Here is a 27,881-nt window from a genome sequence, read left to right as displayed (position 1 = left end):
ATGCAAACCAGAATTTTACATGTTCCAATAAAATCAGGGAAAGTTAAATATTTACAAACTCAATGATAAAAAAACTCAAATGAGACACACAAGAATCTGACAAATAGGACAGAGAACATGCTACCATAGCTGGTTCTCCAGCCTGCTCAGATCATGGCATTCCCACCCATAAAGTCCTGCAGTGCACCAATACAGCAAGTAGCAAATTGTATCCCAACAGTAGACCCTCATTAAAGAAAAATTAAACCAAAGCTCAGATATAAACAGCTGAGTATTTTACTCGGACTTCAGGATTCTGTTCCACCTTAGCCTTTTGTTAAATGCCTCCTGTTTGGGCATCAGTCTCCTGCTTTGAAATGGCAGAGTTCCCCTGAATTTGTGCTGCTGCTTCTTCGTCCTGCATTTTGTAACTGCAAGGCTCTAATCCCTGACTTCCACTGCAGCCTTGCCAAGACATCTCAGTGAGTTTAAATCAGCAAGCAGCAGCATTAGGGACACCAATTCTCTTTCTGCTTGTATGCACTCCAACAACCAATGTATCTCAGTGGGCTCTATTTTCAAACCTTTTTTTCGTGGTTTTTTTTTTTTTTTTTGTTGTTTTTTGTTTTGTTTTGTTTTTTGTTTTGTTTTGTTTTTTCTGGTATTAGGAAATTCAGAGCAACTTATCTAAAAAGGTTGTAGGGGAGGTGAGAAAGACAAACTGATTATTCTGTAAGTGCACTATCACCTGAAATAACACAAACATGGAGTTTGACCAGCAGCGTGGAGCTTTTTTGAGGTACTTTCTCAGGGCTTAAACATAGGGACTGAGTGTGGGTTTTGCGAGTGAGCCACATCAAAGTGAAGCTGCTGCTGAGTGGGAAGCTGGTGACTCACCACCTGCACAGCCCTCAGCTCTGACTCAGAGCCCCTCCGAGGGAGCCACACTCACACTGCCTTGGAGCACCTCCAGCCATCCAAAGCCAAACATTGGGAAATCTGTTTACATCTCCTGGAGCAGAGCCAAGGCATTGCCCAACCTTCTCTTTGTCCCTCTGCTCCCTGTAAACAAAAACAGCACAGAAAGAAAGTGTACTGGAAGTCAGAGGCCATTCACACTGCTCTGACACTGTGTGATGTGGAAGATATGCCTTTATACAGATGGGAAGATTTTTAAATTTAAGAAAATTACCTCAGGGACACAACATTTGAGTCTATTGTCTGAGCTTGCTCAGGGTACTGCAGTGCAATTTCTGGTAAAACTACAACCAGGGCCAATCCCCACACTATTCCAGTAATCACCACCATGCAGGATGCAGCAGCAAAAGGGGAACTGTGTACAAACTCACAGAATATTGGGCATCTGTAAAAGTCTAGTACCATCTACTTCTTAAAAAACTTACCTCTAGTATTCTTTTTTATGTGATCTTTTATTTCTTACAGTCACAGGTGAGGAAAATGCAAGATGTGAATGGGAATGATTTTTAGCTTTAGAAACAATTACCCTATGTGTACACGTCCAATTCTCCCAGAAACTAATGGAATTAGTGAGTATACGTGACACTGCACTATGAAACTAGCCTAAATGCTTACCAGTAGTAGTTACACTTCTTGGGACACTTAGAGACCTCCAAACCCACTGCTCACCACGGAACCACCTCCTCCCTAAGGATGGCAGCAGCAGTGGTGCCACTGTCATACCTTCACGGGTGCCTTGCCTTTGGGTGGTGAGTTTGACCAAGGGTAGGACCAGGAATCTCTGAAGGGGATCAAGAGGATCAAGAAAATGCTATAATTAGGTGGTACTTCACAGCAGCTTATGGCAGCTGTTGGAACTGGTGGGAGGACTGGCTAGGGGTGCCACAACAACTGTTGCCAGAGCGAACACAGCCGGTCACCCTCAGCACTGCCCCTGCCTGTCCCACCAAGGTCACCTTGTGCCAGCACCTGCCAGCTCTGCAGACCTGGGGATGCACTTCTGTTACTGCCATCCTTCTAATCCAAAAGCAGGAGGAATTTACTGTTCACTAGAAATCAGTAGGTGAGAAACATTTTAGATTACCTCTTATAAAAACACCTGCGCATATGCTATATGTTTTCCTGGATATTGAAAGACAATTTGTGAATGTTTCTTGCTGGGAAAGGCAGGACGTGGTCCAACAACTGCATGAGAATACAGTGTTCTCTCCTTAGATGCCTTCCTTTGCCATGCTGCTTTTCCCCTTCTCTCACCACAGACTGGAAAATTTCAAGAGCAAAGCTCTGCTCTCATTGCAACATGAAAAGACTCCACGGAAAGTACAGCACCATGACCTAATGTTACACATGCACCTGTACATTTGATTACTTAAACTCTTTAAGCAGACTGCAGCCGTCCCTGTGATGTAGCAGCTACCTTCAAACATGGAAGAGACAGTCACTTCTCCTACAAGTGCTTGAAAATCCTACAATTTCAGTAGGATTTTCAGCCCAATTTTTATGGCTTGTAACTTGTTTACAGCTCTTTTAAATTCAAACTTAAGTGGAAATGGGACTGAGTTAAATTATGATCTGAATCACATCCTGCTAAAGACAATGTGCTTCACGCTGGCATGAACCCACACAGAAAACGTTTGGAGAAAATTCTTGGTTGGCATCAACAGTTTACATGCCAGACTGTGCAGACAATGCATCAATGTCATTAGGCTGGCACTTGTCTCAGACTTTTTTTCAGATTATATTCACATTACCGAAAAAAAAGTAACGTGGAAAGTTTCACACAATGAACACAGCTAACTCAGTGCTAGCTTCTCTTCACTCCCTTGCAGTCATGCACTGTAATACCACAGTTAATTATCTAATCACATGCTTTTTCTGGAGAGTACCTGTCTTGCTCACAAAGCACATTTCACTATTCAAAGGCTGCGCTATGAAGTATTTTCTTAAACCTACATGCAGCTTCATCCCATAGCTACTGCAAAATTTTCAAACTCCGCTCTAGTGACAAGTGTAATAAACTACCCTTAAAAGATAATGAGAAAATCATCACAGTGAAACTTCAGACATGTCCATTAGGTTTTGCAAGGCTATCCCCATTCTACAGATCAGGGGTACAAGATATATAACAGTATTCAGCGCTTTCAGGGGGTACTTTGAAACATCTAGCCCTGAATCTACAAAATATGTATTGCTTTTATGTTCAAAATCCTGCTGGTTGTTTCAGATACATCAACACACTGATCTGCCTGAGCCTGCAGCCCCATGTGAAGAAAATGGAGAAAAATACTTGAAAAGAAGAGGACAGGGCCAGGCCACTGCTCTACAGTACCCTTCAGCCAGGACAGCATCAGCTGTGAAATGGCTGAGACAGTGTCAGCCAATGTCACAGTCAGTTCTGCTCTTGTGATTTTTGACAGAGAAGGAAAAAATGGGAGAGATTAACAAAACTCTACAGCACTATTTTCATTTTACACCAAAATCAGACATCAAAAGTCACATGCTGTACTAAGATTTTAGTATGAAGAACTTCCCTCTGAAAAAGAAGAATTTTGTATTTTCAGGCACTTCCAAAGCACTTGCTGGCACTTCAGAGTAACCTGGTGCGGTGCACCCAGTGTGTCCACAGCTGTTGCAAAGCACTCAAGATGCCCCCACAAACACCTCAAAACAACCAGTGGCTCAGCCCAAACATCTACCTCAGCAATTTAATTATATGCCAACATTACTCACTGTTAATAAGGAATGGACAATATTTTGCCTTATTCAAAGCCAAAATGTTAATAATATTTTGCAAAAATCACGTACCCAGTATATACACGTGAAACTAAAATAGCTATTAGGTGGAAGAGCTTAGAGATGCATGCTCCTGGTTCCATTTCTGCTGTTCAACAGTTGGAAAGAATGAGAATATATCATTCCTTACACCACTAAAAGCACACAAATATAAAATCCAGTATTTCTCAATCACTTTCCTTTAGAGTGTAGAAATTAATAACACTCAATAGTTCGGCCCCTTGTTACTGTGGGAGTTCAAGTGAGGCTCTGCAGAACTCCAGCTCCCAAGTTTGAGCTAATCAAATTCATGGCACTTGCTTTTTAGACACCAATAATGTTTCATGAAAATTACATGAAGCTTTAACAAGGAGCTACAATGTAATTATTAAACTGATTGAACCATGGACTTTGTTCTCCTGTTGCGTATTCATCCTCATCTCTGATCTTGAAGCTGGAACATTACATCTGTATTTGAATATTTATTACACTATGCTAAGTAACTCCTTCAGTGAAGAGAGTTGCTCTTTTCCTGAATTAGTTTCAGCATAATTTGCTGTGAAGAGAACTTCGAGAATGTCCTGCTAAGCTCCCCTGTAACTGACTGATTCCATTGTTGGTGTACATGGAGGCCTTAAAAAACATTAAACTAGTTATACAAATGGAAACAAAACACCCTTTTGAGTTCTATTGACAACTTAACCTTTAGAATTTGGATGAAATCCCAATTCTTGAGAGAAAGAAAAAAAAGGTATTGAATGAAGCTATTATATAGAACATTCTTAGGGTTTTTAAAGTATACAGTATATAATAGCATTAATACATTTGTTTGCGTGATGAGTGCCTGTAGCACTCATATTTAAAGAGACATATAATGATTTTATTAATACGATGTTTATTTTATTTAGGGGAACATGTAGCCATTTGAAGACAAAGCATTCTTTTGTGAGCGATACATGACATTTTCAGAGGTGTGCGGTTTCTGAAATTGTTGAACAGGTTATAAAATGAAAGGTTCTATCTGTCCTCTCCTTGAGCTAGAGGGCTATCACCAGGTCATGCTGCGAATGTCTCATTTTACCAGTATAAAAGCCACGTCAAAAGGGACCATATTTAGGAACAATCAGGGTTTGCATACATAAAACATAAATTGATGCTGAATTGTAACAAGAATGGGAGAAGTGGCCCAACCTAATAAACAGTCTTTGACTACCAAGGTGGAATTTCTAGACAAGCTGTTATTACTTTAACATATTCTGCATTCTAGTAGAAATGAATGCAAAAACAAGAACTCCCCCTTCAACTATGCAGTGCCCTTATAAGGACACATTGAAAATCTTCCCCAGGCAAGAAATGATGGTAGGATAGAAAAACAACCCAGAGCAAAACAGGACACAAAATACCTTTGAAGTTATAGAAAAAATACCTAACATTATATCCTACTGCACTGGCCAGAGGCAGAGAAATGCATGACTCCATGGAATTTAGTCTCAGAATTCTCCTCTGTAACCAAAATTTTTATTTCAGGTTTTGGTTTCTGAGTCCGTCAGAAAATGACTGTTAATGTTTCCAGGGCGTTGCGCATTTTGGCATGTGCATTAACATGCCAAACATTTTATTTTTTAGTGAATTTAATAAAAAAATTAAATTCACTAAAAAATAAAAAAAAAAATTAAAAGAGGTTTTTTTCTAGTACTGGTGCCTTTTTAATTTAGAGAATTTAGAGGGTTGAATTAATTGTCATAACACCAATAAGACTCTATTTTGCTATTTAACTAACATTTATGCACTGTTTTTCCTTTGTAATTTGAAGAATTACTTGTCAAGAGCTTCAGATCATTGCAATATATTCAAGTGCACGTCTGTAAAAGGTTTTTGTTGCAGAAATAAAACTATTTTCTACTCTGCAAGTAGGCCCATCTGCAATCCTGCCTACCTTCTGATTTTGAAATCATACAGAGAACAGCATTTCTTCAAAAGAAAACAAAATACTGTTACCACAGTCTCTAGAGTTTCTTTCCACAAATGCACAGCAGTTGTTCTAACTTTTTCCTATGACAAGCTCCTGAACTGCTTGGTCAGGATTTCCAAACAATAACACAGATTGGTTTGAGGAGTGCCTTTGCCAAACAGACAATCCTCCATCACTAGAAACTGAACACTGGCTCAAAATACACACATTTGTGCAAAGCAGTTCCTGGTACTACAGCTCTCAGTCAGAGATCATTCTCACAACCTCAGCTTTCAAGTCAGTACATTTATTAAGCTCCAAAAAGGCCAAAATAACTTCTGTTCACTGAACAGAAGTTCAAAATAACTTCTGTTCACAGACAGCAATACTTATATTTTAATATGAATGCCAGTAGCTACAGCACAACAGACATGCAGAGCCAAACTAGATACTATATTTTTTTTTTTTCCTTCCATGACCCAAATCCCTAACTCTTCAGACCAAGATTTATATCTTGTAAATAAGACCTTGGTCTGCCAAAGAGCAAATGCAAAACATAACCAACTAAACATAACCAACTAAAAATATTGATGAGGCAACAAATTTAATTCAACATATCACTGACATAACTATTTAGATGAATAAAATTATTTTGGGTCTATATTTATCTACCTCAATAGTGGTTATGAGGTAGATAGAATTATTTAAAATACCAAGCCGCTCAAATCTCTCAACACTATAGAAAATAATTTGTTATTGAAATATCATCAGGAACAACTTTGTGACTGGTACCTGTAAACACTGAAGTTTTATTCAGTGCTCATGATTCATAACACTTCTATTTTTATCCAACCACAAATTGTGGTTCTTGGTCCTTGCTATCCTTTTAAGTGTTATATATGATGCAGATTAATCACAGAATCATAAGAACCATTGTTTCAAATCCATGTATTTAAAGTTAAATAAACACTACAAATTTCTTTTCCATGTGCAGTATGTACATAAGGACACGAATACATGATTACGTGATGGAGTTGTTCAGCCCAAGCATTTCTGCAAGGTCTAAAAAAGCTTCCACTCAGGTCTCTACTGACCCACCTGCGGGTCGGTGGCACTGGTGACATTCTTACAGACACCAGAGGGGCTGAGAATCCACACCTATCTAAAAAACAACCAACACAGCTGCTTCTTGTTCCCCTCCAGCCCCAACCCTACAAATCCAAAACTTTCAGATCTCATTCCTAGAGCAGAAAAAAGGCTCCAGACACCACGGGCAGAGAAAGCAGCTATCAGGATGCCTTTGGCATTTCCTCTGCAAAATAAATTCAATAGGAAAAAATCTGCTTCACTTAAATGAATGCTGAGACAACCATGACCTTGAATGCATCAGGACTTATCTTACTTCCTCCATTTGGGCCATTTAATCACTACTGAGAATACAGCAAGGAAAACAGACAATTCAGGAGATACATAATTCTTGAACAGACAAAAGGTAGATAAGAATGTTACCCTCTTTGTAAGTCCTCAGAAGGTGAGGAAAAGGAAAGCAATCAACCAAACTCAGCTGCTGGAGCCAAGGTTTGTGGAGCATGGCTCTTTCATCTTCCCTATAAGATTAAGAAATCCATTAGGACTTCTAATACTCAAACACACCCCTCCACTTTCAGGGCTGAAGAAATGTCTGATGGATTCTATGCAAATAATGACAAAATCCTGTCTTTTATCAACATCAACATATTCTCTACTGTTCCCTATTGCCCATTTAGAAGGTTCCCTCACAACATGGAAAAATTTCTATGGCTTCAATCTCTTACATGGCATATGCACATAAGAAAAATCCCATCACTTCTTTCAGTGGAGTCAGAAGAAACAAATTAAAACTGGTCAAATTTCTATAAACATCTGTTGGTTTACCTGTTTTTATTACCCTCTCAATTTTGAAGACCAGCTTAGAATATTTAAAAAAAGGTCTAAAAGAAATGGTTCTTTTCACAGTCAGCACTAGTTATCCACTTCTCTCTGTTCACACAGCTTAGAGTTATGAGCTGTGAGGGCCTCAGTACCTCACTCTAAGAGACAAAAATGGGATCAGGTTATGAATAACTTTTTCAGAAGCTTCTTACAAAACTCTGACTCCAAACATATTCGTTCCAGCTGTTCAGAATTTTAGTATACAAAGGTCAGGAGATGTCCTACTTGGATTATTTTTTTATTATGATTCATGGTGGAGGTGATTAACTAGCAGATGAATTTTTCTTGGACACTATTTCTACCTTCCATATGAGCTGATTAGTTCCCATGGAAGAAAAGGCAGGACAAATAACCACACTAATCGCCGGGGTTCAGAAAGTTGACCTTTTACTCAAATCTCAAAACTAACGTGTATCCAGGAAATCCTGCCAGACAGTCACTGTTTGCAAATGGTTGGGAAACATGATCATTTGCCATGAAAAACAGATGAAAAGCAGGAGCTGGTTAAAAGACCAAGTGTTTTCTCAAACAAAACATTTCCAAAATAAAGAAACAATGTCTCAAAACTGACAGTTGACCTGAGCTTAGGAAGGGTGACAGTTCTGCACTGGTGTTCTCTGTACATGAGAATTTAAAAATGAGACCAGAATTTCAAATAAGATTTAGCTGAACATAAGGAATTTCTGTCATTTCTGACACTGCAGTAATATTCCAATCAAACAGAGTCTATTTGAAAATAAATATTTTTAAGATTGAAACATTGACAAGCAAGGCTTCCCTTAAGCTCAGAATAATGTATAAAAGTATCAGATGTTTAGCAGTGTAGGTGCATCTTACTGATTTCTAATGGGGTGCAAGGAACACGTGCCTCAGGATTACTGGTATGAGAAGATGGGCACGGGTCACAGGAATACACTGTGCTGTACTCAAAAGGAGTAATGCTGTGAAATGGAGGCAGCACAAATCCCACATACTATTAGCAAGTCAAATGCAGTCCCTAAATCTATTTGTTTAGGAATGCAAGAGAATGACTGATCAGGCAATGTTTAGCCTAGACATTTAACTGGGCTAACAAATACAATTTTGACTGGGGAGTAGTGTGGAGTGTGTGTGTGTGTATGGAGTGGCTGGAGAAAAATGTTAGCTACCCTCAGAAAAGGTGTGGGTTTTTTAGTACTAAAATGTTGTATCATAGCTACAAAAAATGCTGACACTGACTGAAAAACAGAATTTAAAAGGCAGCGTCCTAAGTGCTGTAAAATTTCCTAATACACCTTTTAAAATCTGGTACCTAACGTGTGGTTTTTAAAATCTAGTAGGAATGAAATATTTCAGACCAGCTTCTTACCTGAAAAAGTCTCCCTGTATTTCAACTGGACCTCTTATTAAATAAATGCAGAATTATTTAATAGAAACATATAATATCCTGAGCTGGAAAGGACCCATGAGGATTATCCAGTCCAACGCCTGACTCCAAAAGGGAAACTTAAAAGTTAAACTAGCTATCTGAGAGTCATCCAAACACTTTTTGACCAACAATGCGCTTGGGGCCAATTCCCTGGGGAGCTTGTTCCAGTGTCTGACTGTCCTCAGTGAAGAGCTTTAGATTGATGTCCAGTCTGAGCTTCCCTAACGCAGCTCTCAACCAACCCTTGTGTCCTATCCCCAGGGATGGGGAGAAGCACCCAGCACCTCCCTCTGCTCCCCCCATGAAGAACTCACAATGTCACAGTATTTTCCAGTACCTAAGATATTGTTTACCTGTTATTTTCATGCAAGGCTCTGTCTGTCAGTGCTTACACTGAGTCCTGTCAAAATAAAGGGGTCAAAATAAAGGTTGCACAGCGAACTAAAAACTGCACCAAATTAAGCAGCAGGAGGTATGTCATTTATCAGCCCTGGATTTAAATTTGTAGCCCTCTTCATGGCACAGTTAACCCAGATATCTGAGGTTTGACCTCATACAGAAAAACTATGTGAACTGAAGAACTATTATGTATGCCTCATCTATGTTTAAAGAGATCATCCTCTTGCTTTAGATTACTTTAAATAATAAGCATGAAGTGAAAGTACAATTAAATATTTTCAAGATTTATTTAGGCCTAGCAGAGATGATCTGGCAGGTCAAGACTCTTGCATATGCCATCTAGAGTTACACTATCAAAGGAATAGTTATTCTAATGTCTCAAAGAAATAATTCAATTGTAAACTGCAAACTCTCAGGAGCTAACATTAAATAATTTTTTTAAAAGCTGTGGTTTATGTAAAATGTCACATATAAATTAAATCTTAAAAACTGACATAGCTTTGTCTCAAAGACCCTATGGTGAAACACCTATGCAACTTTTCTTTTTGATAAAAAAACCTGAATGACTAGAAAACATTTCCCTTCTGCCAGTACCTGAAACCCAAGCCACAACAGGGGCCTGCCCAACACAGTCAGGAAAAATCCAGGTCTGTATCAGATGGAATTCTTGCAGTGATATGTTCTTTCCATATGCCCCCAAGAGGAATTTTAGTTCAGAATTTTCTTCTTCTCTGCTGTTCCTAGTACAGTCATCAAGAAAAAGACACCACTTCAAATAAGAGGGAAACATTGCTGATGGCTTTGCACTGGGCAGGTGCTTTATAAATAGAGTCAAGATAATCTTTCCACACAGTATTTTACTTATCTGCAGAAGCCAAAACTGAACTTCACATATTTTCAACAAAGCTATTTCATTCCAGCTCTGAGGAAGTTCATCTCCTATTTGTCAGTGTACAAAATGTGAGAATAACAGAAGTCTTTTAGCTTGACTTTTCCTTAGGATGCATCCCTCTATCATGGGCGACATGAAGGACAAATCTTCAAATTTTCACAATGCTTGTGCTAAGGGAATAATTTTTCAATAATTTCTAATTTTTGTATTTACAGCAACAGTAAAGACTACAGCTCCCAGAGAGAAAAGAACAGTACCAAAGGCCCAGGGATGGAGGACCAGATTATTCACAGCAAGGTCAAGCCTAACACCAGTGATACAGCACAGCATCAACACCTCACCACTGAGTTGATACTTGGGATTGCATGTACTGAGAACCATAATCCCACTGCAGTGATTACTGTGGTATGGGATTTGTAATGCTCCACTTCCCTTTCAACATGTGGTCATTTTGCTTTTTACAGGTGCAAAATGTCTGTGGATATTTCCAGCACTCAAGAAGGTCATAATAACAAATCTGCATGCAAATCTGAGAATAATCTGCCTCTAGGATCAATCATTTCTACAGTAAAAAAAACCAAAAAAAAAACCAACCAAAAAAAAAAAAAGAGCCATGCTTAGTAACCTGATTATGAATATGCAGGGTTTTTCAGTCTATTACAATTAATTAGAACATTTTATCCATTAATCATGTCATTCCATTTTAAAAAGATCTCAACCTCATACATGCCAGAAAGAACTCCCAACTTCCATCTCCCCATTAGGTCTTTTCTCTTGCTTTGAAAAGTAGTTGTGCTGAAAATCTGTCAGACCCAGTGCAGCAATACTGAACAAGGGGACAGAAAACATCACTCACAAAAGTGCAGAGGCTGCTGCACGGAAACTGCTTTCATCTGAAGTTTTCATATGAGTAAGTGTTTTTTTGGGTTTTGGGGTTTTTTTAACAAGATCATCTTAAATTGTTCTTCACATGAGGTCCAGATAATAGAAGAAAAAACAGTGAAACTGTAATATGCCCTCAGAATCTAACAAAGAGTTACTTCCAGTTTGCTTTATACCTTTAGAAATTACATTTTAGGTAACAGCATGCATTTCTTTTCCAGTCTGTCTACTTCACAGCTTCCTGTTTTTTCTAGAAAAATGAATCAGTCATTTGTTTCTCTAAGATAAAAAAAGACCACTGAAAATATTGTTCTAGTAGAAGCCATCCTGACAGAAAAAGGAAATGTTCATGAGACAATATCCTCAGTAGAAGGAATTCTTTTAGTAAAGCAAACCAGGCAGTACCACAAAATGACTCAAATAAATGCAAACATATGTCTGTATCTGCAGGAAAAGCAGCACAAAATGGAAACTGACAGTGCTTCTGTATCTTAACTGCATCACAGTTTGTTTTATCTGCAAACTTATGCTCTTTCGCCCTTTATTGTCCAGCTCTTAGTTACAAGAAAGATCTGTCATGATTGCTAAAAAAACCGTGGAAAACTTCAAAATTTAGTGAATGTTTTGAGCAGCATTTGACCATAAATATACAGCATAAACACCAGGATCATTCCAATGCCCAAGTTTTAGCAATTATTTGACAAGAGAATCAGCACAGGAGCTGCTTTCTGGAATGTGCAGCACCTGAAACCACTTCTGTTGCACCAGACTGCTCCCTCATTTCCACACTGCAGTACAAAACAGGGACCTGCCATGGCAGCATGACCCTTCATCCAGATGTTTGGCAATGGAAATCGTGCCAAATTTGCCAAATAATTCACAAGATATATATATATAACTAAACAGAGTTTATGGAATCAAAGTTAGATCTTCCCTTTGTCTTCAAAGAAAGACTACCACAGAAAGAAAACATAATAATAATGTGAATTATCCAGTCACTGCAGATGACCGTTTAAAATAAGATTTCTTCATATATTTGGGTAAGCATTAGCATGGTTAACACCAAGAGCTATTTTTTCATTTACGACTTATGGACTTAAATTGCTAAGGTTTTTATAAAGTTACAAATCTCAAACCAGGAGCTCTCCTAGCTTTGAAAAAGCTTTTGTAACATACCTGCCTTTACTGACTAGTACTCTTTAACAAAACCTTAATTTCTTTTACATATCAATAATTTACTACTGCACTTTCAGTAAGTTATAAATAGTCTCACTAGAAATCTCATTTACTCTAGTTATTAAATTTTACATTGTCTGCTCTTTTGCAGTAGCATAATTTCATTGATTCTCCATTCCCACAAAGTCTTCCAGTAACAGACAAAAAACAAAATGCAAACTATAGAACATGAATAAAGAAGTAGAGCCCCCCACCACTTCTAATAAAAATTAAACTTTATCTAATATTATAACATACTATTGGTAATGTCAGGGCTGAGAGAGACAGTGATGGCAGCATCTGTGAAAATAACATTCCATGACTGGAAAAGTCTTTATCAAAGGAATGGCTGTCAAAGCATTATACCAGGTATATCCTCTGCAGTGTGAGGGGATGGCAAGAGTCACTGGCATCACCCCTCCTGCTGGCAAGGCTGCCATGTCAGAGTTGTAGGCTGCAGAGACACACATTTATTCAAAATGAAAATGTGATCCACAATTTCCTCATAAACTTCACTCACATCAAACTCTCAGTTTTGATGTGCCAGTACAATTCAGCCTGCTTTATACCTTTAGAAATTACATTTTAAGTAACAGTAGGCATTTCTTTTCATCATCTTTTCTTCATCATTCATTTTGCTTCATTTGCAAAAAATATTTTCCCCAATCTCTGAAGCAAAAGCACTTATATTTCTGTTTAAACATGTACAATAGAATGAGTAAAACATGAAATGGGAAATGCAGTATCAAAACCAAATGTGAAATAAAAAAACCTTCTGTGAAGAATTCCCACACAAAATTCTGGCTGTCAGCTCCAAAAGGCCAACCTTTTCTACATTCCCCACAGAGCTGCGCGATGATGCCCGCAGCACAGGCTGCACTGATTTACTCTGCTTTGTTTGAGTCCAGAGACACCTAATGTAGGTGAGGGCACTGGCAGGAGGCTGCAAAGATGGGCATCCGCAGGATGGAACTGCCTGTGTGCTCTGAGATGAACCATATGGAGCACATGTCAAAATTAGAAAAGCTGCTTTTGTCCAAACAGTCTGACTAAGCAGACAATCCAAAGCCTCTCTCATATGGCAGTCACTTCTATTCCTGAAGCATTTGAAAATAGAGGATTTTAGGAAACTTCTGAAACAACTTTGCCACTTCTACCTTAAGATTACAAAAGGCTGCTTAGGCAAACAAACAAACACCCAACAATTCAGTTTTGTTCTTTTTTCCTTTCATTTTTTTTGTTAAAGGTGACTTACAACCCACATTGGTCAGATGATTTTATCAGGTGAGGAGACCTTTGGAAATATGATCTGAAAATCTAACAAACTCCAGCTGGGTAAGGTGCCTTCCTTGTACATACCTCTATGTGCTCTATCTTCAAAAGCCTTTGGGGAGTTGCTGTAGTTTGTACAAACTATAGCTAGCTTTTGCCAGTGGCAGAAGTGTATTCAAAGAGCAATCTGTATTCTTTTCAGGGATTTTGAACTCCTGTTGCTGGCAGCAATCAATCAGGAATCACCAGCAACTGCCTGTGATATTTTGGTGATAAAGTCTGAGCTGATCCATGGGAACACAAAAGGGTGTAAGCTTGCATGGTAAGAAACAACGTCCATGAAGCAATATTTAAGTTTTATTACTGTACACTGCCTGTTTCAATACACAGAAGTTTTTTCATGGACAAGAACAGATGCTGAAATGAAGCCCAAAAAAGAAGGCACAGAGAAATTACATGATTTCCGAAGGGACACGGTCGGCAGCACAACAGGAACCTCACTGCCGTTTCCTTCAGCCCAGGTCAGCTCCCAACGATTCCCACTTCCTGCTGCTCAGAGGCTGCTGAGCTCAGGGGCCTCACAGTGACAGTGAAAACTAAGAAAATGCATCAATCAAGAAGTTTTGAAAACTTCTTTAAAAGCCCACACAAAATTGAAGGCTCGCAGTTCAAACACTGTGAAAATAACATTCCATGTTATTTTCAATATTACCTTCAATAATTGCTTGACGGAGGACTATTATTGCATTTTGTAATGCTTAAACCTTTTCTCACCAATCCATCATTGGAAAACAGGAATATAGAACATTTAATAAAAACCCAGTAGACAGACAAGGAAAATCGATCACAGGTAGGAAAAAACGATTACTTGTGGTACAAGAAAAAACTCAAAAGTACCATGGAAGCATCTTGCTAGTCTCAAACCTGGAAGACTGTCAGAATAATGCGTCCAAAAATTATCAGGGACAGATCAATACCTGATAAACAAAAAGGAACATTTTGATCATGCAAACAGAGAGGGGTCAGCAGACATGGTCAGAGAAACAAGTCACTGCAGGAAAAGCTGTGTCTGAGCCTGCAGCTCTGCTGTGCTTGTGCTGTGACTGCTGATGCACATGCTGTGAACCACGAGGACATGCGAGCAGCCGCCTCCTCTTTCACATCTCCCTTTATACTCCATTATTTTCTGGTGACACTCTAGGCAATTCTTTCAGTTTTAACACAATATATTCTGCTCAATTCTCTTAGCAAGGCTGTGTCTGTCTCTGCAGTGCAGCTTCCATCACATTTGCCTTTAAAATAGTCAGAGGTAGGGAAAACTGCAGTGTTCCCAAGTTTTCCATTCTTAAAGAATTCTCTAGGTCTGGACTTTGAGTTAAAGAAAATAAAAAGATCCACAAACAAACAAGCAAAGAAACAAATAACCCCCAAATATCTCCACCCTACATCATGCTGACCTTTCTCTCCCTAAATGAAGAGGGAAAATGCCACAAGTCTTTATGTTGAAACTCAGCCCACATGACATTTCCTTTGGATTTAATTGCTTTGATACAATTTGTATCTGCCAATCAAGCAAGGCCCTGAGCCCCAAACACTCTGTTACAAAGAAGCTCTTGTCCTGTAATAGGCCCCGACATCAAAAAGACAGAATGTTCAACTTCAGCCAAAGCATCCAAAAGGAAACAAGCCAAAGCCCAACCACTGACTCTTCCAACACTATTTGAAGGAGTGAACAGCAAAAATCTTGAAAGTAAGACTTTACAGATTCTATATTGTCAAGCCTGTTTAAAATTGAACACATCCATAACCTTCAGAAGCAGACATTTCTCCACACTGTCATTTATTACTTATGGAGTAAAGATGGTCAGGCAGACCAGCTTTTAGATATCGACTATAGCAGCTCACAAACATGATAAAAATAAACCTACTATTCATTTTCTTTCTTTGCGCAACCCAAACCATTTGTAAAGACAAAACCCTTTCAGATGGGTTCAGAGAAAAGGTCCAGTTTTCATGGTAGCATTCCTAATTAACACCTGTATCAATTCCATAGATATCTTTCTAAGAATATGCTAATTGTTACTATTTCCTAATCATTAATGCAAAAAATCAATTGTATTTTCAGCTCATCTAATGAGATGAATGTATGACAGTTGCTTTCCATTAATGCACAAGTACTCGAGGACTTTGGGTTAACACTATGACTAAAGGACTAACTTAAGACAAATTTCATTAAACCAATAATTCCATGTGCACATTATTAATTTATTATCTTAAAATTGTACATAAGTCCAATATATCAACACAGTAGTTTGTACAGGACAGCTACCACTGATTGCTTAAATAATTTAGAAATGCATACAGCAAAATTCAAATTCTGCTTCTAGACAGCTCTTTACAAGAATTTTCTTAAATATTTCCTCAAAGGAAATTCTTCTTGTAAATACTTCGAGGGTCAGTGCAGTCTTGCTTAAAGCTTTCTTCTTCACTGATGTTTCACTGATACTTTAGGATACAAAATGTAGCTTGTATCCTAACTCAGAAAACTCAACAGGAGAGGGAACTGGATCCCATCTGCAAATCAAATGCGTCCCTGAAGCAATTTTATTCCATATCTGCTTCAGTCCTCAGATTTTATTAAGCTCCACATTAACCACCAAATCCTTTAAAGCAGCACTGATGACATGATTTTTAGATTCTGAAAAAAACAGTCTGTTCATCATGGAAAGACACCATCTTGGACCAGAAAATGAATAAATACCAGCCTTCATCAGAAACTCTGTAGCTGGTTCTACTGCCAAATTCAGAGAAGAGCAGCTCATGGATCCTTGGTAGTTTTTAAATGGAACTCCAACATCATCCTCATTAAATCAGCACTTGAGGAGCAATCAAACAGACCACTAATGCTGTCAATTACAGGTTGAAAATTCAGTTTTGATGTGCGCATTCCAATCTCAGAACTTCTTAAGTATCTCTAAAATGAGTTATAAATGTGAGCTATGGTTGAATTTCTGACAATTAAACTTCAGTGGTGCATTACAGCTTCTTGCCTGTTAAGAACTCTTTAATGCACTCAATTTTGGATAAAAGCCATTGGCAATGATACATCCTGGTAGTGTCTAGCACATTACAATTTATTTTTAATAAAGGGATACTGGCAAGGGGAAGAGTTCAGACTCTAAGTCCCACAGGAATAACCACTGAAAACAGGGAACAAAAAAATTCACTTAAGGTGTGGACTAAATGCTCCAAAAGCCCCATGAATCTGTGAAATGTCTCTCTCTACTGCCCAACGCCAAAGCCAGCAGGGATGCATGGCCTCTTGCCTTGCACCACTCCTCTACAAGGACCAAGGAAAGCCAAAGCCATGGGAGCCCCCGCAGGACAGCCGTCACACCCTGAGGCCAGACCTGTGTATGCAGTGCAGAGGCACCAGCGCCTTCCACATTCTTACCAGAACCTGAGTGACCTCCTCAAGCACTGCCCATCTCCTCCCCCGCTTCCAGCTGTGTAACTACATGCACCAAGATGGAAAAGTTTCTCTATGACGAATGCTGTGCGGGACCAAGCACAATGTAAATCACCAATGTAAAATAACAACAGTCTCTACAGAATTAACACAAATGCTTTTCAAGGAAAGATCATATTAGAAAATCACTTCAGCAGTTCAGCTATCTTAGTACTATTTGTTTTGTCATTCTCAGGAAAAAAGATTTTCATTGTACTTGTGTTACTTTTTATAGTATTTATATTATTTATATTACTCTTCTGCTGTCCTGCTGAACACGCTTAGTTATATAAAACTGATCATGTGTTAAATCAAGTTCTATTCCAACAGAAACCAGTAAGAAAAAATCTGAACATTTTGAGTAAATGAAGTATTGTAAGTAATTAGCTTCCTTATCCCCGAGCAGAACTTACTGGCAAATATGTCTTGATATGGCAAATGTTTACCGTAACATTTTAAAAATAACAGTGATAAAGATAACAGTGGCAAAAGTTTCACAAATCTGTTTATGAGAGTCTGACCGAGAAGATCTCTACACACATTGAGAAAATATGAAACCCTCAGTCTTCATTTGAAATATGAGGCTGCACCAGCTAAACCAAGTTGGTATAAAGTAATACTTGAAACATTCTTTTTACAGAATACGTATACGTAGCCCAGCATGTAGTTCAATATGCAACTGACATTCCCTGCTCACGGCGTAAGAGCAGGCAGTAGGCCTGTCTCTACAGAAATGCTTTTTATCACAAATAGATCACACTTACATTTTTTTCCACACATGCTCACACAGAAAAATGCTTTAGATAACATTGCTGCAAGTGTGTGTTCATTAGCCTGTTTTCCAGCCCCCACTTATGTGGTTTGGTATTTAATTACAGGGTGGAGTGGTCCCCAGGCTACTTATGTTTCTTCCAGTCACAGCCAGAAAATTTCTGCAGGAACTGACATGCAGGACTGCAACTGCTTCAAGTTGTAGCTGGTTCCCCATCAACAAGATTAGCTCACTGTTCATTGAAACTCACACTAGTACTTCTGTTAAATAATTATTTAAAATATGTTTTAATACAACAAATTGCATTCTAAACTTCAACAGATAATTAAGGCTTTAATAGGACCTATTATGTCTATTTACTTTCAATTGGTTTCTCAATATTTTTTTTTGCTAATGCCAAGAAACAAATCTTTATCATTATGCTGGAAAGCATTTTTTTTCCCTTGAGTATAGAGAAATGTAACTTTGTATGCCTAGTTTAATCAAATATGACTTTTAGCACATCACCTATTATTTTGTTGCACACAGCTTTAAATGCTGCTTTCCATAATCAATCTTAAATTGTATTTTCACCTGAAGAATATTACATCATTTGTAAAATAATATCATTCACATGAGAGCATTTTATAGCTAAATATTACTCCCCAAAGCATTGGGGTATAACAAAATACATTGAAGGTATAAAGAAATGCATTATTCCAATTAATTTTTATATAAACGAGAGAAGTTCTATTGGACAGATAAAACTGGGGAAATAAAACAAATATTAACTTAGGTAACAAATTACATGCACAATGCCTATTATATTTTATATTTAAAAGAATGTTGTTAATCAGAGTATTACTGTTGACAGGATTTGGAAAAAAAAATTAAAACCGCTTGGAGTCTTTTACCTATGCTTTCATTTACTAAAGGCCTTTTATTTTTGGCCTAAGCAACAAGAATCCATCGACTTGGAAAACTTTGTCTCTAGGTCAGAAATGCATGACAGGAAGGTGAAACCACATGAGCTCATTTTGATATTAGTCAAAAGACACAGAGCATACAAAGATTATATTATGCAATGTTTAGCCAGAGGTATCTGAAAACACTCCCTAGCCAAACCCTAGCAAGAATTTATATTGAATAATTACTTATGAATGGTCTGTTACACTGCTCCTGTCAGTCAGCTACTTCTTTGTAGCTTGTTCTATTGAGAAAAATACATGCAAAGTGCAGAGACGTGAGATCTTCTCATTTAAGTGATAAACCAGATTAATAACAAAGTTTGGACCCTGGGACATATGCACACAGTATCATAAACAACATACAGTGACATACAGAAAAGTATTTACATGCTTTGCTGTTAGCTCAGAGTGTGACAAAAGGCAAAAAATCTAAACTCTGCAGAGTTATTCAGAGACTGGGCTCTTGAGTAATCCGTTAGAGATTCCAAACCCACAAGGCAAAGAAATCATTGTACAATCAAGTAAATTTTTTTCACTTTTCTAAACAGTTTTGTCTCTTTTTCCCCTCACACACTGTTTCTATGACATTTATGATGGCTGAATACCCACACATGGGTGAACATATGTGAACTCAAGATTTTACTCTTCTGAACAAGAAGGCTGTAGTGAGCAAGTAAATCACATCCTGGAATCCTGGCAGTTTAACTCCCTCAGTATCCTGAGGTAGATGCTTCATCAGTAAATGTTTTATTTCATTAGCAAACATTTTATCTTATTTACCAAATTAATGCAGTACAACTTAGTTTGCAATTAATCTGTAGCTGACTTACAGAATCTACCAAAATAAGGCACTGCTGCCTTACCACTTACTACAGCTATTGCTTATTTTCAGGCCTATTAAACGGCTTTGAATCAAGTGTCAATTGCCATAAATAAAACGCTCTGGCGAAAATGACTGGCCAGAAGAAATATCGGCAGTTGTGTTACCACACTTCCCAAAGCCTGTCGCTAGAACAAGGCGGCCTCCTGCGCGTCCCGGCAGACGGGGATGCTTCAGACCCACCGCGGCCGGAGCCGGGCCGGGCAACTCCCACCCATCCACAGCCCCTTCTACCTTCGGCAGGTCACGGGCATGCAGAGCTCTGCTCCCACGTTCCAGAAACTCCCTGAAATAACTGGCTTTCAACTTTTTCTCAAAAAAATTAAGTTTCAGAATCTTGGACGTGTGGCCAAGCAGGAAAGAAATTCGTTATCAACAAATACGGCAGGACTTCTCACTCGCCTCTCTCCCCCCACCGGGAAGGGATTTCCCCCCCGGAATGCCGCACACACCCCGGACCCGGAGGCCACCCCGCCGCCTTACGGCGCAGCCCGTTCCCGGCGAGCGCCCCGCGATCCCCCCGGCCGCGTCCCCCGCCGCACTCACTTGAGGAAGTAGCGCTGCCCGGTCTGCGTGAGCGCCATCTCCCAGCCCGGCGGCAGCGGCCGCTCGTCCGTGACATCGCAGGAGCGCTGCCGGAGGTGCCCGTGCTGCGGCGCCGCGCCCGCGCCGGGCAGCGAGGCGGGCGAGGAGTGCGAGCGGACGTGCACGGGCGCCAGGCGCGGCGGGGGCCCGCCCGAGTCCGTGCTCGACTGCCGCGAGTGCGAGCCCGAGTCGGGCTCCCTGAAGAAGGACTCGGGCAGGATCTTCTTGCGCCAGGAGCTGGGCCTGGGGTTCATCACCGCGTTGAAAAGCGCCTCCAGCTCCGTGTCCAGGTCCTGCGCGACGTGGATTACCTGCTGCCCCGGCGGCGGGGCCGCGGCCGCGGGGTTCATTGTCCGCGCCTCTGGCCCGGCGGCGGGCGCAGCCGTCCCGGGACGGGCGGTGGCCGGGGCCGGCCCCGCTGCCGGGCCGCCGCCGAGGACGTGCCCTCCGGAGCGGGCGGGCTCGCCGGGAGCAGAGCGGGCGGACGGAGCCTCTGCGCCCCCGCCAGCCGCGCCGCTGTCCCGGGCGGGCGGGGCGGCCCCGGGCAGCGCGGCGCCCTCCCCCCGGCGGGCAGCGGCGGGACGGGGCAGTGCCGGGACGGGGCAGTGCCGGGACGGGGCAGTGCCGGCGGCTCCAGCCCGGCCCCCGCGCCGCCCCACCCGCAGTTATGCAACTGCCGCGGAAACTTTGGGCACGGGACGGCCCTGGAGGCCATCGGAGCCCGCCCCGCCCGCGCCCCCTCTCGCGTCGCGCTCGCTGTGCCGCTCGCAGCCGGGGCATCGGCCGGGCTCTCCGCCGCTGCGACCCCGCTGGAGCGGCCGCTCCCGTCCAGCCCCAGCTCGTGGCGCCCGGGGAACCTTCGGAGCGCTCTGTCTCTGCCAAGCTAAGGAGCTTTGCTCCAAAACCGTTGTTCAGAAAGTTATTGGGCGATGCTAATTTCTGAAAGCAAAATGATGCTTACATTAGTTCACGTACAAGTTTAATTGCATGATTTAGTGATGCTATAGCTATGGGGAGAAATTAAGCATTCGTAGTGACATGGACAGCAACCATTTCGCTGTGATTTGGATAAGGTTTGGCCTTTTGCTGGCAAGTAGGAGTCCTGTGCAGAGCTGTATGTTACGTCCTTCCAGCTCACTGTCCATAGGGGTAGTTTCAAATGCAGGCATGATGCTTTGTGGATCTCTGCCCATTCAGTCACTTGTCTTTGATTTAGCCTATACTAGAAATGAGAGCTGTCATCAAAGTGCATGCCTGAGGTTTTCTATAATTATTAAATACAATTGTTGTTTTAATCTTGTCTCATTTTTTGGAGCATTTGGAATAACTTTTGAATAGCGATGTGACCAAAAATTGTTTAAATTCAGAAACTGTGTATATAAAGAATAATATTGTTCACATTCCAACTTAAGTGTTGGTTTTTACAGAGGGAAGCATCCAGTGTTTTTATGACTACACACAGAGATATCACACACTGACTAAATGAACACAACTGTATTTTAGCAATGCATTTGTTATTTTATTTCTGTGTTTTGGACAGAATCCAGGCTATGCTGATTGATAAGAATACACCCTCCTCAGTAATCAGAATCTACACTAGCAAAGTCCTAAGTAATGTTTTTCTGAACTTTATTCCTTATTTCTTTAAAATAAGCATGAACTTCTCTAAAGTTGCATTTGGCTTCTCTAGTGGAAAATGTGGTATAGGCTAAAGGATTTTCCTCCAATAATTTGAAAATGATTAAAACTGTAAGAATAAATTTTCATAGTATTGTTGTCATTAGTCTTTGTTTAGAAATACTAACTACCTTCTTTGGACAAAAAAATATGACCACCAGCTTTCAGGGCAAGTGACTCAATATGCTCAAGTCTGTGGAAGACAAGGACACTTCCATCACAATGGGGTTGGATTAAGTGATAATGGAAGCAAATCACAAGTGTGACATAGAAAGCTCCTTATCATTATTTCTTTGTTCTCATTGCAAGATTTTACATTGTGAAAAAATAAGTCAGTAACATTATTTTATCTCAATTTCACATTGTGTTCAAATGTTTTTGAATAGTACAGAGATTTTGTGTTCATCTGAAGGATTTATAAAGCCCAGTACTATGACTATACCCTATTGATTGTGGATTTTCTAGCAGCAAGTTCAATCTCTTCTTCAATGAAAACCCAAGCTTAGAAGTAAGTGCACTTTTAAAAGTACCCCTACATGATGAGCATCTAATGAGTTAAAGAAATGGCACATGTAGTTTTAAAGCTAGATCACTGCTCTGCATCAAAGCTCTTCATAGATTAACATTTTTCTGAGAAAACCTACCTAGGTGAAGCAACACCTGTGATGTCTCTTATAAAGTACAACATTCAGGGGTCCCTGGGCAAGCCTTGTTCTTTCTCAGTAAACAAGCGACCAGCACACAGCACAGCCTGGCATGATTCTGCCTCTGCTTTGGGTTTGCTCTGTGCAAGGAGACTCCAAGCAAGCAGCAACTACAGCTGGTGCTCCACATCCATCTGTGAGCAGCCCTACAGGAACAGAAAACTTGTGCTCCTCTGAACTAAATGGGAATGGAGAACAAAGAACACAATGGAACAGTAGTAAATTTAGAAAACCCTGTTACAAAAAATAACTCATAATATAATACTTTTAACCCATAAAATGGGTTAAAAGTAGCACTGTAACTTTTTTTAGTAGCTTCTGAAAAATGCTTTGTAGTCTTGTCATGTTCAAGGGTTTCTATAAAGCAAGTGCAAATTAATTAGAGAAGATGCATTAAATGTAGCTTTATATGGCTTTAATTGGGGAGTTTAGAAGAAAATCCAAGTCAGTATCCCATGGTGAATTCCTATTTTACCAGTATCTCTGGGTTACTGACACATGTGCCTTTTCACTCCCAGCCTCCCCTGCTGTACAGAGGCACAGCACCTGTGCTGCTTGCCCTGCAGTCACACTCACCAGTGGGATGGAAGTGCTGGCCCTCGGCAGCCGCCCTGGATGCTGTGAGGACAGAGAAGCAAGAACTTGCAGGGCAGTTCCAACCTCACCTAAAGGCAAATATGCTTTTCCAACAATTAAGCCCAAATCCTGCTGCCGAGCAGCTGCTTTTCCAGGCTCAGTACTTCCCCCAGAACAAACTGAAAGGTACAATTTAAAAGTAAGATGCTTGGCATAAAGGATCTTTCTCCTCCTCTCTCTCCTTGAGTCTCTTTGTGGATCACTGCCAGAGTTTGAGCTTCTCTCAATTTCACCCAGCTTCAAAGTTTACCTTTGACCATCCTTAGCTGAGGTAATTTTTTGTAAAAGGAAACAAAATCATTCAGTGTTGCAGCTTTTCCTTCTTCAATATTGCAACACACTGCAATAGAAAAACATGCAAGCTCTCCAGTGACATTCTGCATTCTCAACATCTGCTTTCAACTGACCATTTTACTCAGAATCCCCAAGGAAAACCCTTCCCCTTCTCAGTTAGCACATGCTTCAGGATATGACCCATGTGTAAACCTGCCAGCACTTACTGTGATGCCAATCAACTCTAGAGCAGCTGGATTTTTTAAAATGTTTACCTGAGAAAAAGGCAAATATGTTTAGATTCATCGGTGAGATGACACAAAAAGTTTCAAAGATCTCTATCTAAAACTTCTGCTTTGCTGCCCCGAGTTCCAGACTTTGGCTGTAGTGAGGAGAGATGGAATGAGGGAAACCACTCTCCTATGTATTGGCTAATCTTGTGTTTCACCTGAAAACAGAGATCAATTACATAGAAAATACCAGTCAAAAATCCCAAGTCATAATATTTGATCACATTTAATTACCATGTACTAATATGAAGATGATTGTGTGAAAAAGGTCACCACACATAGATGTGCGAAGCTGGCAGCCAAGGATATTTGGCCAGTATATACTGGCTCAAGGTCCTGGCACAGGAAAACAGTTCATCTGATCCAGATGTTTATTTTTCCTCAAAATGTATTTGTGAGCAGTGTTTTGAGTTGTTTTACAAACTGCTTAGCAAGACAGCAGAGGAGAACCAAGGTTATTTCATGTTGCGCACTATTCTTCTGCAGTGGTTCATCTTCATCTCCCCCAACGCCTGCTCCAGCTGTTGGATAAGGTGAAGAAGGGTAGCAGGGTCGGTTTGCAACACCTGGGCAATTTGATCTTCATTTTCATTAAGATGTAGCTTCATAGTCACAGCAGGCTTGATCTGTTGTCTCAAACTTCTGCTTGCAAGCTGCAGGAGGGGTCCAGTGGAACAGGAACACGAAAATGACCATTGGTTATCAAAGTCTGTTCTTAACGGCTCTCAAGAGCTTTGTAGAACCTGTTCAGACTAATGTTCAGAAACCCTTTGCATCCACATTAAAGATACACACAAGCTACTATTGTGTTTTATAATTAACACTAACCTGCTTTAATCAATGCTTTCATAATATTTCTGAAAATAAGGTAATAATCAAGACCAAATATGTTTAGTATATGTTAATATTTTAAAAACATCAATAGAACCATGAATTCAACTTTCATCAGGCAACAAGTACTTTGCATCATTGCATATCCTGTTCATTTCACAGCTGGCTGGCTGTGGGACACTAACAAAGTCATGTCACTTTTAAATACATGAAGTACTGCTGCCTCAATTGTTTTTATATTTTTTAGCAGGTTTTAATTATGCAAAAAAATTGTGAAGGAAAGGATGGAATACTAAAAACATCAGGGAAGTCACCTGTACATCTAGTCTCCACTCCAGACTGTGGTAGCTGGGAAGCCTTGGTGCCAGCTCTCCGAGAATGCTCCTGATCTCTTTCCTGTTGTCAAGGTACAGCTGGAGCAAGGATTTGTTCAATTCATCTGAGAATCCCAAAACATTAATGGAATCTTGGAAGTCAGCCTCAGAAATCTAGAAATAGCAATTTAGGCCAGGTAATCATCATTATTTCCTGACAACCAAATAAAACTGTAACTAAACATCACTTATGCTATGGTGCAGTTATTTATTTATTTTCCTGCAGGAATGTCCAAGTACAATTCTACACCTCTGACAAAACAAATATCCAGGTTTTAAAGGATCTGCAGAGGTTGATGCATTACTGCAGATTTGTATGAGATTCAGAAGCAGGTTTTTTTAAAGAACATTCAACCCCATCACATGTAAGCCTTCACATCAAAGACCAAAACAGCATGAGGGAGCACCTCAGTTGTGTCACAAGGCACGACATTTGTCAGGGTGCTCCTGTGCCACTGATAACCAGACTGCAAATACCCAGCAGTGATCTGCACGTGAGCAGCACACAGCACAATGCTCAGGCTCCTGTCCCAAGGGCAGGAGAAGCTTCACAGGCCTTTGTGCTTACTGCAGCAGCCTGGCCCGGCACTGGGGAAGCTGTTAGCGACTCCGTAGAAAACACCATTGTACCTCTCCAATGCACCACCCCGCAATAACAGTCTGTAACCAACCACATCCTACCACAGTACACTGTAACCTGTCACTCAAGAGCCCTTGTTTCAAGGAAAGGCTCTGCACCATTTCCATCCCCTCCTCAGCTACTCTTGGGAGCAACACTTGGGAGTTTCATCGGACATTCCTTGTCTCTGCACTCCTTCTCCACGTAGTCATTGCTCAAATATTCTACTATATCAATAGTTACAAGTTACTAGTCTTTCTGATGGAAACAGTAATTGTCCAACTACTAATCATTTAGTATCTACTTATACCCACTCAAACTTTTGATGCCAAGAGCTGAAAAAGCTCTCAAACCCACCACACTGGACAAAGACAAGAATGCTGAACAGGGGGCTAGTCTAGCCCACATCCTGTGCAGTAGCTGAACAACAAACTCTTCATTTGAGTTTTATTATTTAGAGTTTATCCTGAAGTAAGCTTCTCTATATGCAATAAATTACACTATTAAAACGTTGTTAAGTTTTGGCGTCAGACACTGTACACAAATTCCAGAGTCATACATGTAGACACAATGTTTCAATAAGACAACAGCATGAGACACCTTTTTCTGAAATTAAAATAATACACGTCATTAAATTTTGAGCTATCTTTTCCCCATTCACCAGCATTTTTAGAGGCCTACGTGTCCAGAAGACATTTCTAGAGTATCCCCAAATTCCTCATGAAAAAGTATACTTGCCATAAGCTTGGAACTCTCAGTAAGAAGATACACTAGTCCTTCTACCCCGTGCTGAATGATGTCAACGCTAATGTTCAGCTTTCCTTTAAAGAAAGCACAAAGTGTTTTTTACTTGCTAACTGTCGCAGCAGCGAGACTCAAAGCTGCAAAGTTATCAAATGCTTAATGTGCAAAATATGCTTAGAAAAACAAGAGGGTGTCACGCCTTTCCAATAATAATGTACAGCATATTAGCGCATAAAACTAAGAAAAACACAAACCAATTTCTTATGGCATGGTACAGAGAACGGCTTGTGTCGGAAAAGGGATGTCCGTATCCCTCCCCACTCCAGGCACGAAGCACCGACCCCCGCGGTGCTGGAGCTCCATGCCGCCAGCCCTTTCCCTGGGCCCCTCTCCGCCTTGGCAAGAGAGGGCCTTGGCAGTCCTTCGTGGCCGGCGCAGAGCCCACCGTGTTCCCGCCCTCCTGCCGCGGCATCACCACGGCCCGGCCGGTCCCCCCGCTCCCCGGCCGGTCCCCCGGCTCCTCACGGCCCGGCCGGTCCCCCCGCTCCCCATGGCCCGGCCGGTCCCCCCGCTCCCCAGCCCGCTCCCCGGCCCGCTCCCCTGGCTCCTCACGGCCCGGCCAGTCCCCCGGCTCCCCATGGCCCGGCCGGTCCCCCGGCTCCCCATGGCCCGGCCTGCTTCCGCCGCTCGCCCCGGCCGCGCTCCCCGTCCCAGTCCCCCCGCTGCCCGGCCGGTCCCTCCGCCCCCCGGCCCGCTCCGCCCCGCCCGGACCCGCTTTCCCCGCTCCCCCGCTGTCCCCGGCCCGCTCCCCGGCCGGTCACCCCGCTCCCCGTCCCGGTGCCCCCGCTCCCCGCGGCCCGGCTCTCACTGGCGGCGGACTCGCAGGCCCGCGGTGCCGCTCCCCGCCGCAGCTGCTCCAGCGCCAGGCGCCCCAGCTCGCCGACGGCTGTAAGGACAGAGAGAGAACAGACCCCGCTGCAGCCCCGGCCCGGCTCGGTTCACCCCGCCCGCGGACCCGCCGCGGCCCAGACCTGCGCCGCCGGCCCGCGGCAAACAGCCCAGGTGAGCTCGGTGCTCCACCGACAGCACCAGCAGCATCGCCGCGGCTCCGCCACCAACAACCGGGAAGGGGCGGCGCCCCGCAGGCGCCTGCGCAGCGCCGGGGCCGCGGGAACAGTCTAGGACAGCCTGGGACCCGCGGGGACAGCCTAGGACACCCTGGGACAACCGGGACACCCTGGGACAGCCGTGCCCCAGCCGTACCCCAGATGTGCCCCAGCCGTGCCCCAGATGTGCCCCAGATGTGCGAGGCGCTCCCGGAG

The 27,881-nt window shown here is 41.6% G+C and overlaps 2 protein-coding genes across 2 annotated transcripts in view; both read right to left on the bottom strand.

Annotated features, from left to right (window-relative positions):
• Positions 1-21,007, bottom strand: part of WWTR1 (WW domain containing transcription regulator 1) — a 44,131-nt gene extending 23,124 nt beyond the window's left edge. Inside the window, exon 1 of the mRNA XM_036389066.2 lies at positions 20,373-21,007. Coding sequence (XP_036244959.1) covers positions 20,373-20,761 — 389 coding nt within the window. The 5' untranslated portion in view covers positions 20,762-21,007. The remainder of the gene's footprint in view (positions 1-20,372) is intronic.
• A 3,194-nt stretch (positions 21,008-24,201) lies between these two features.
• On the bottom strand, positions 24,202-27,773 carry COMMD2 (COMM domain containing 2). Its single transcript, XM_036389115.2, has 5 exons — positions 27,591-27,773; positions 27,428-27,505; positions 26,554-26,636; positions 25,137-25,310; positions 24,202-24,644 (listed from the first exon to the last, which is right to left on the bottom strand). Exons 1-5 carry the CDS (start codon positions 27,655-27,657, stop codon positions 24,447-24,449), a joined length of 600 nt encoding a protein of 199 aa, XP_036245008.1. The 5' UTR covers positions 27,658-27,773; the 3' UTR covers positions 24,202-24,446.
• Between the last annotated feature and the right edge of the window lie 108 nt (positions 27,774-27,881).

This window comes from Molothrus ater, chromosome 10 (genome assembly GCF_012460135.2).
Source record: "Molothrus ater isolate BHLD 08-10-18 breed brown headed cowbird chromosome 10, BPBGC_Mater_1.1, whole genome shotgun sequence".
NCBI classification, from domain to species: domain Eukaryota; kingdom Metazoa; phylum Chordata; class Aves; order Passeriformes; family Icteridae; genus Molothrus; species Molothrus ater.
Note: the sequence above shows the minus strand (reverse complement) of the source record. Positions and strands in the feature narration are given on the sequence as shown.

Bases quoted from the DNA above. Each gene is read 5' to 3' on its own strand.
- COMMD2 (XM_036389115.2), bottom strand. From the start codon at position 27,657: ATGCTGCTGGTGCTGTCGGTGGAGCACCGAGCTCACCTGGGCTGTTTG. The intron at 27,506-27,590 runs GTCTGGGCCGCG...CTGTCCTTACAG, and splicing joins GCCGCGGGCCGGCGGCGCAG to CCGTCGGCGAGCTGGGGCGC. The intron at 24,645-25,136 runs GTGACTTCCCTG...CCCCTCCTGCAG, and splicing joins AGTGGAGACTAGATGTACAG to CTTGCAAGCAGAAGTTTGAG.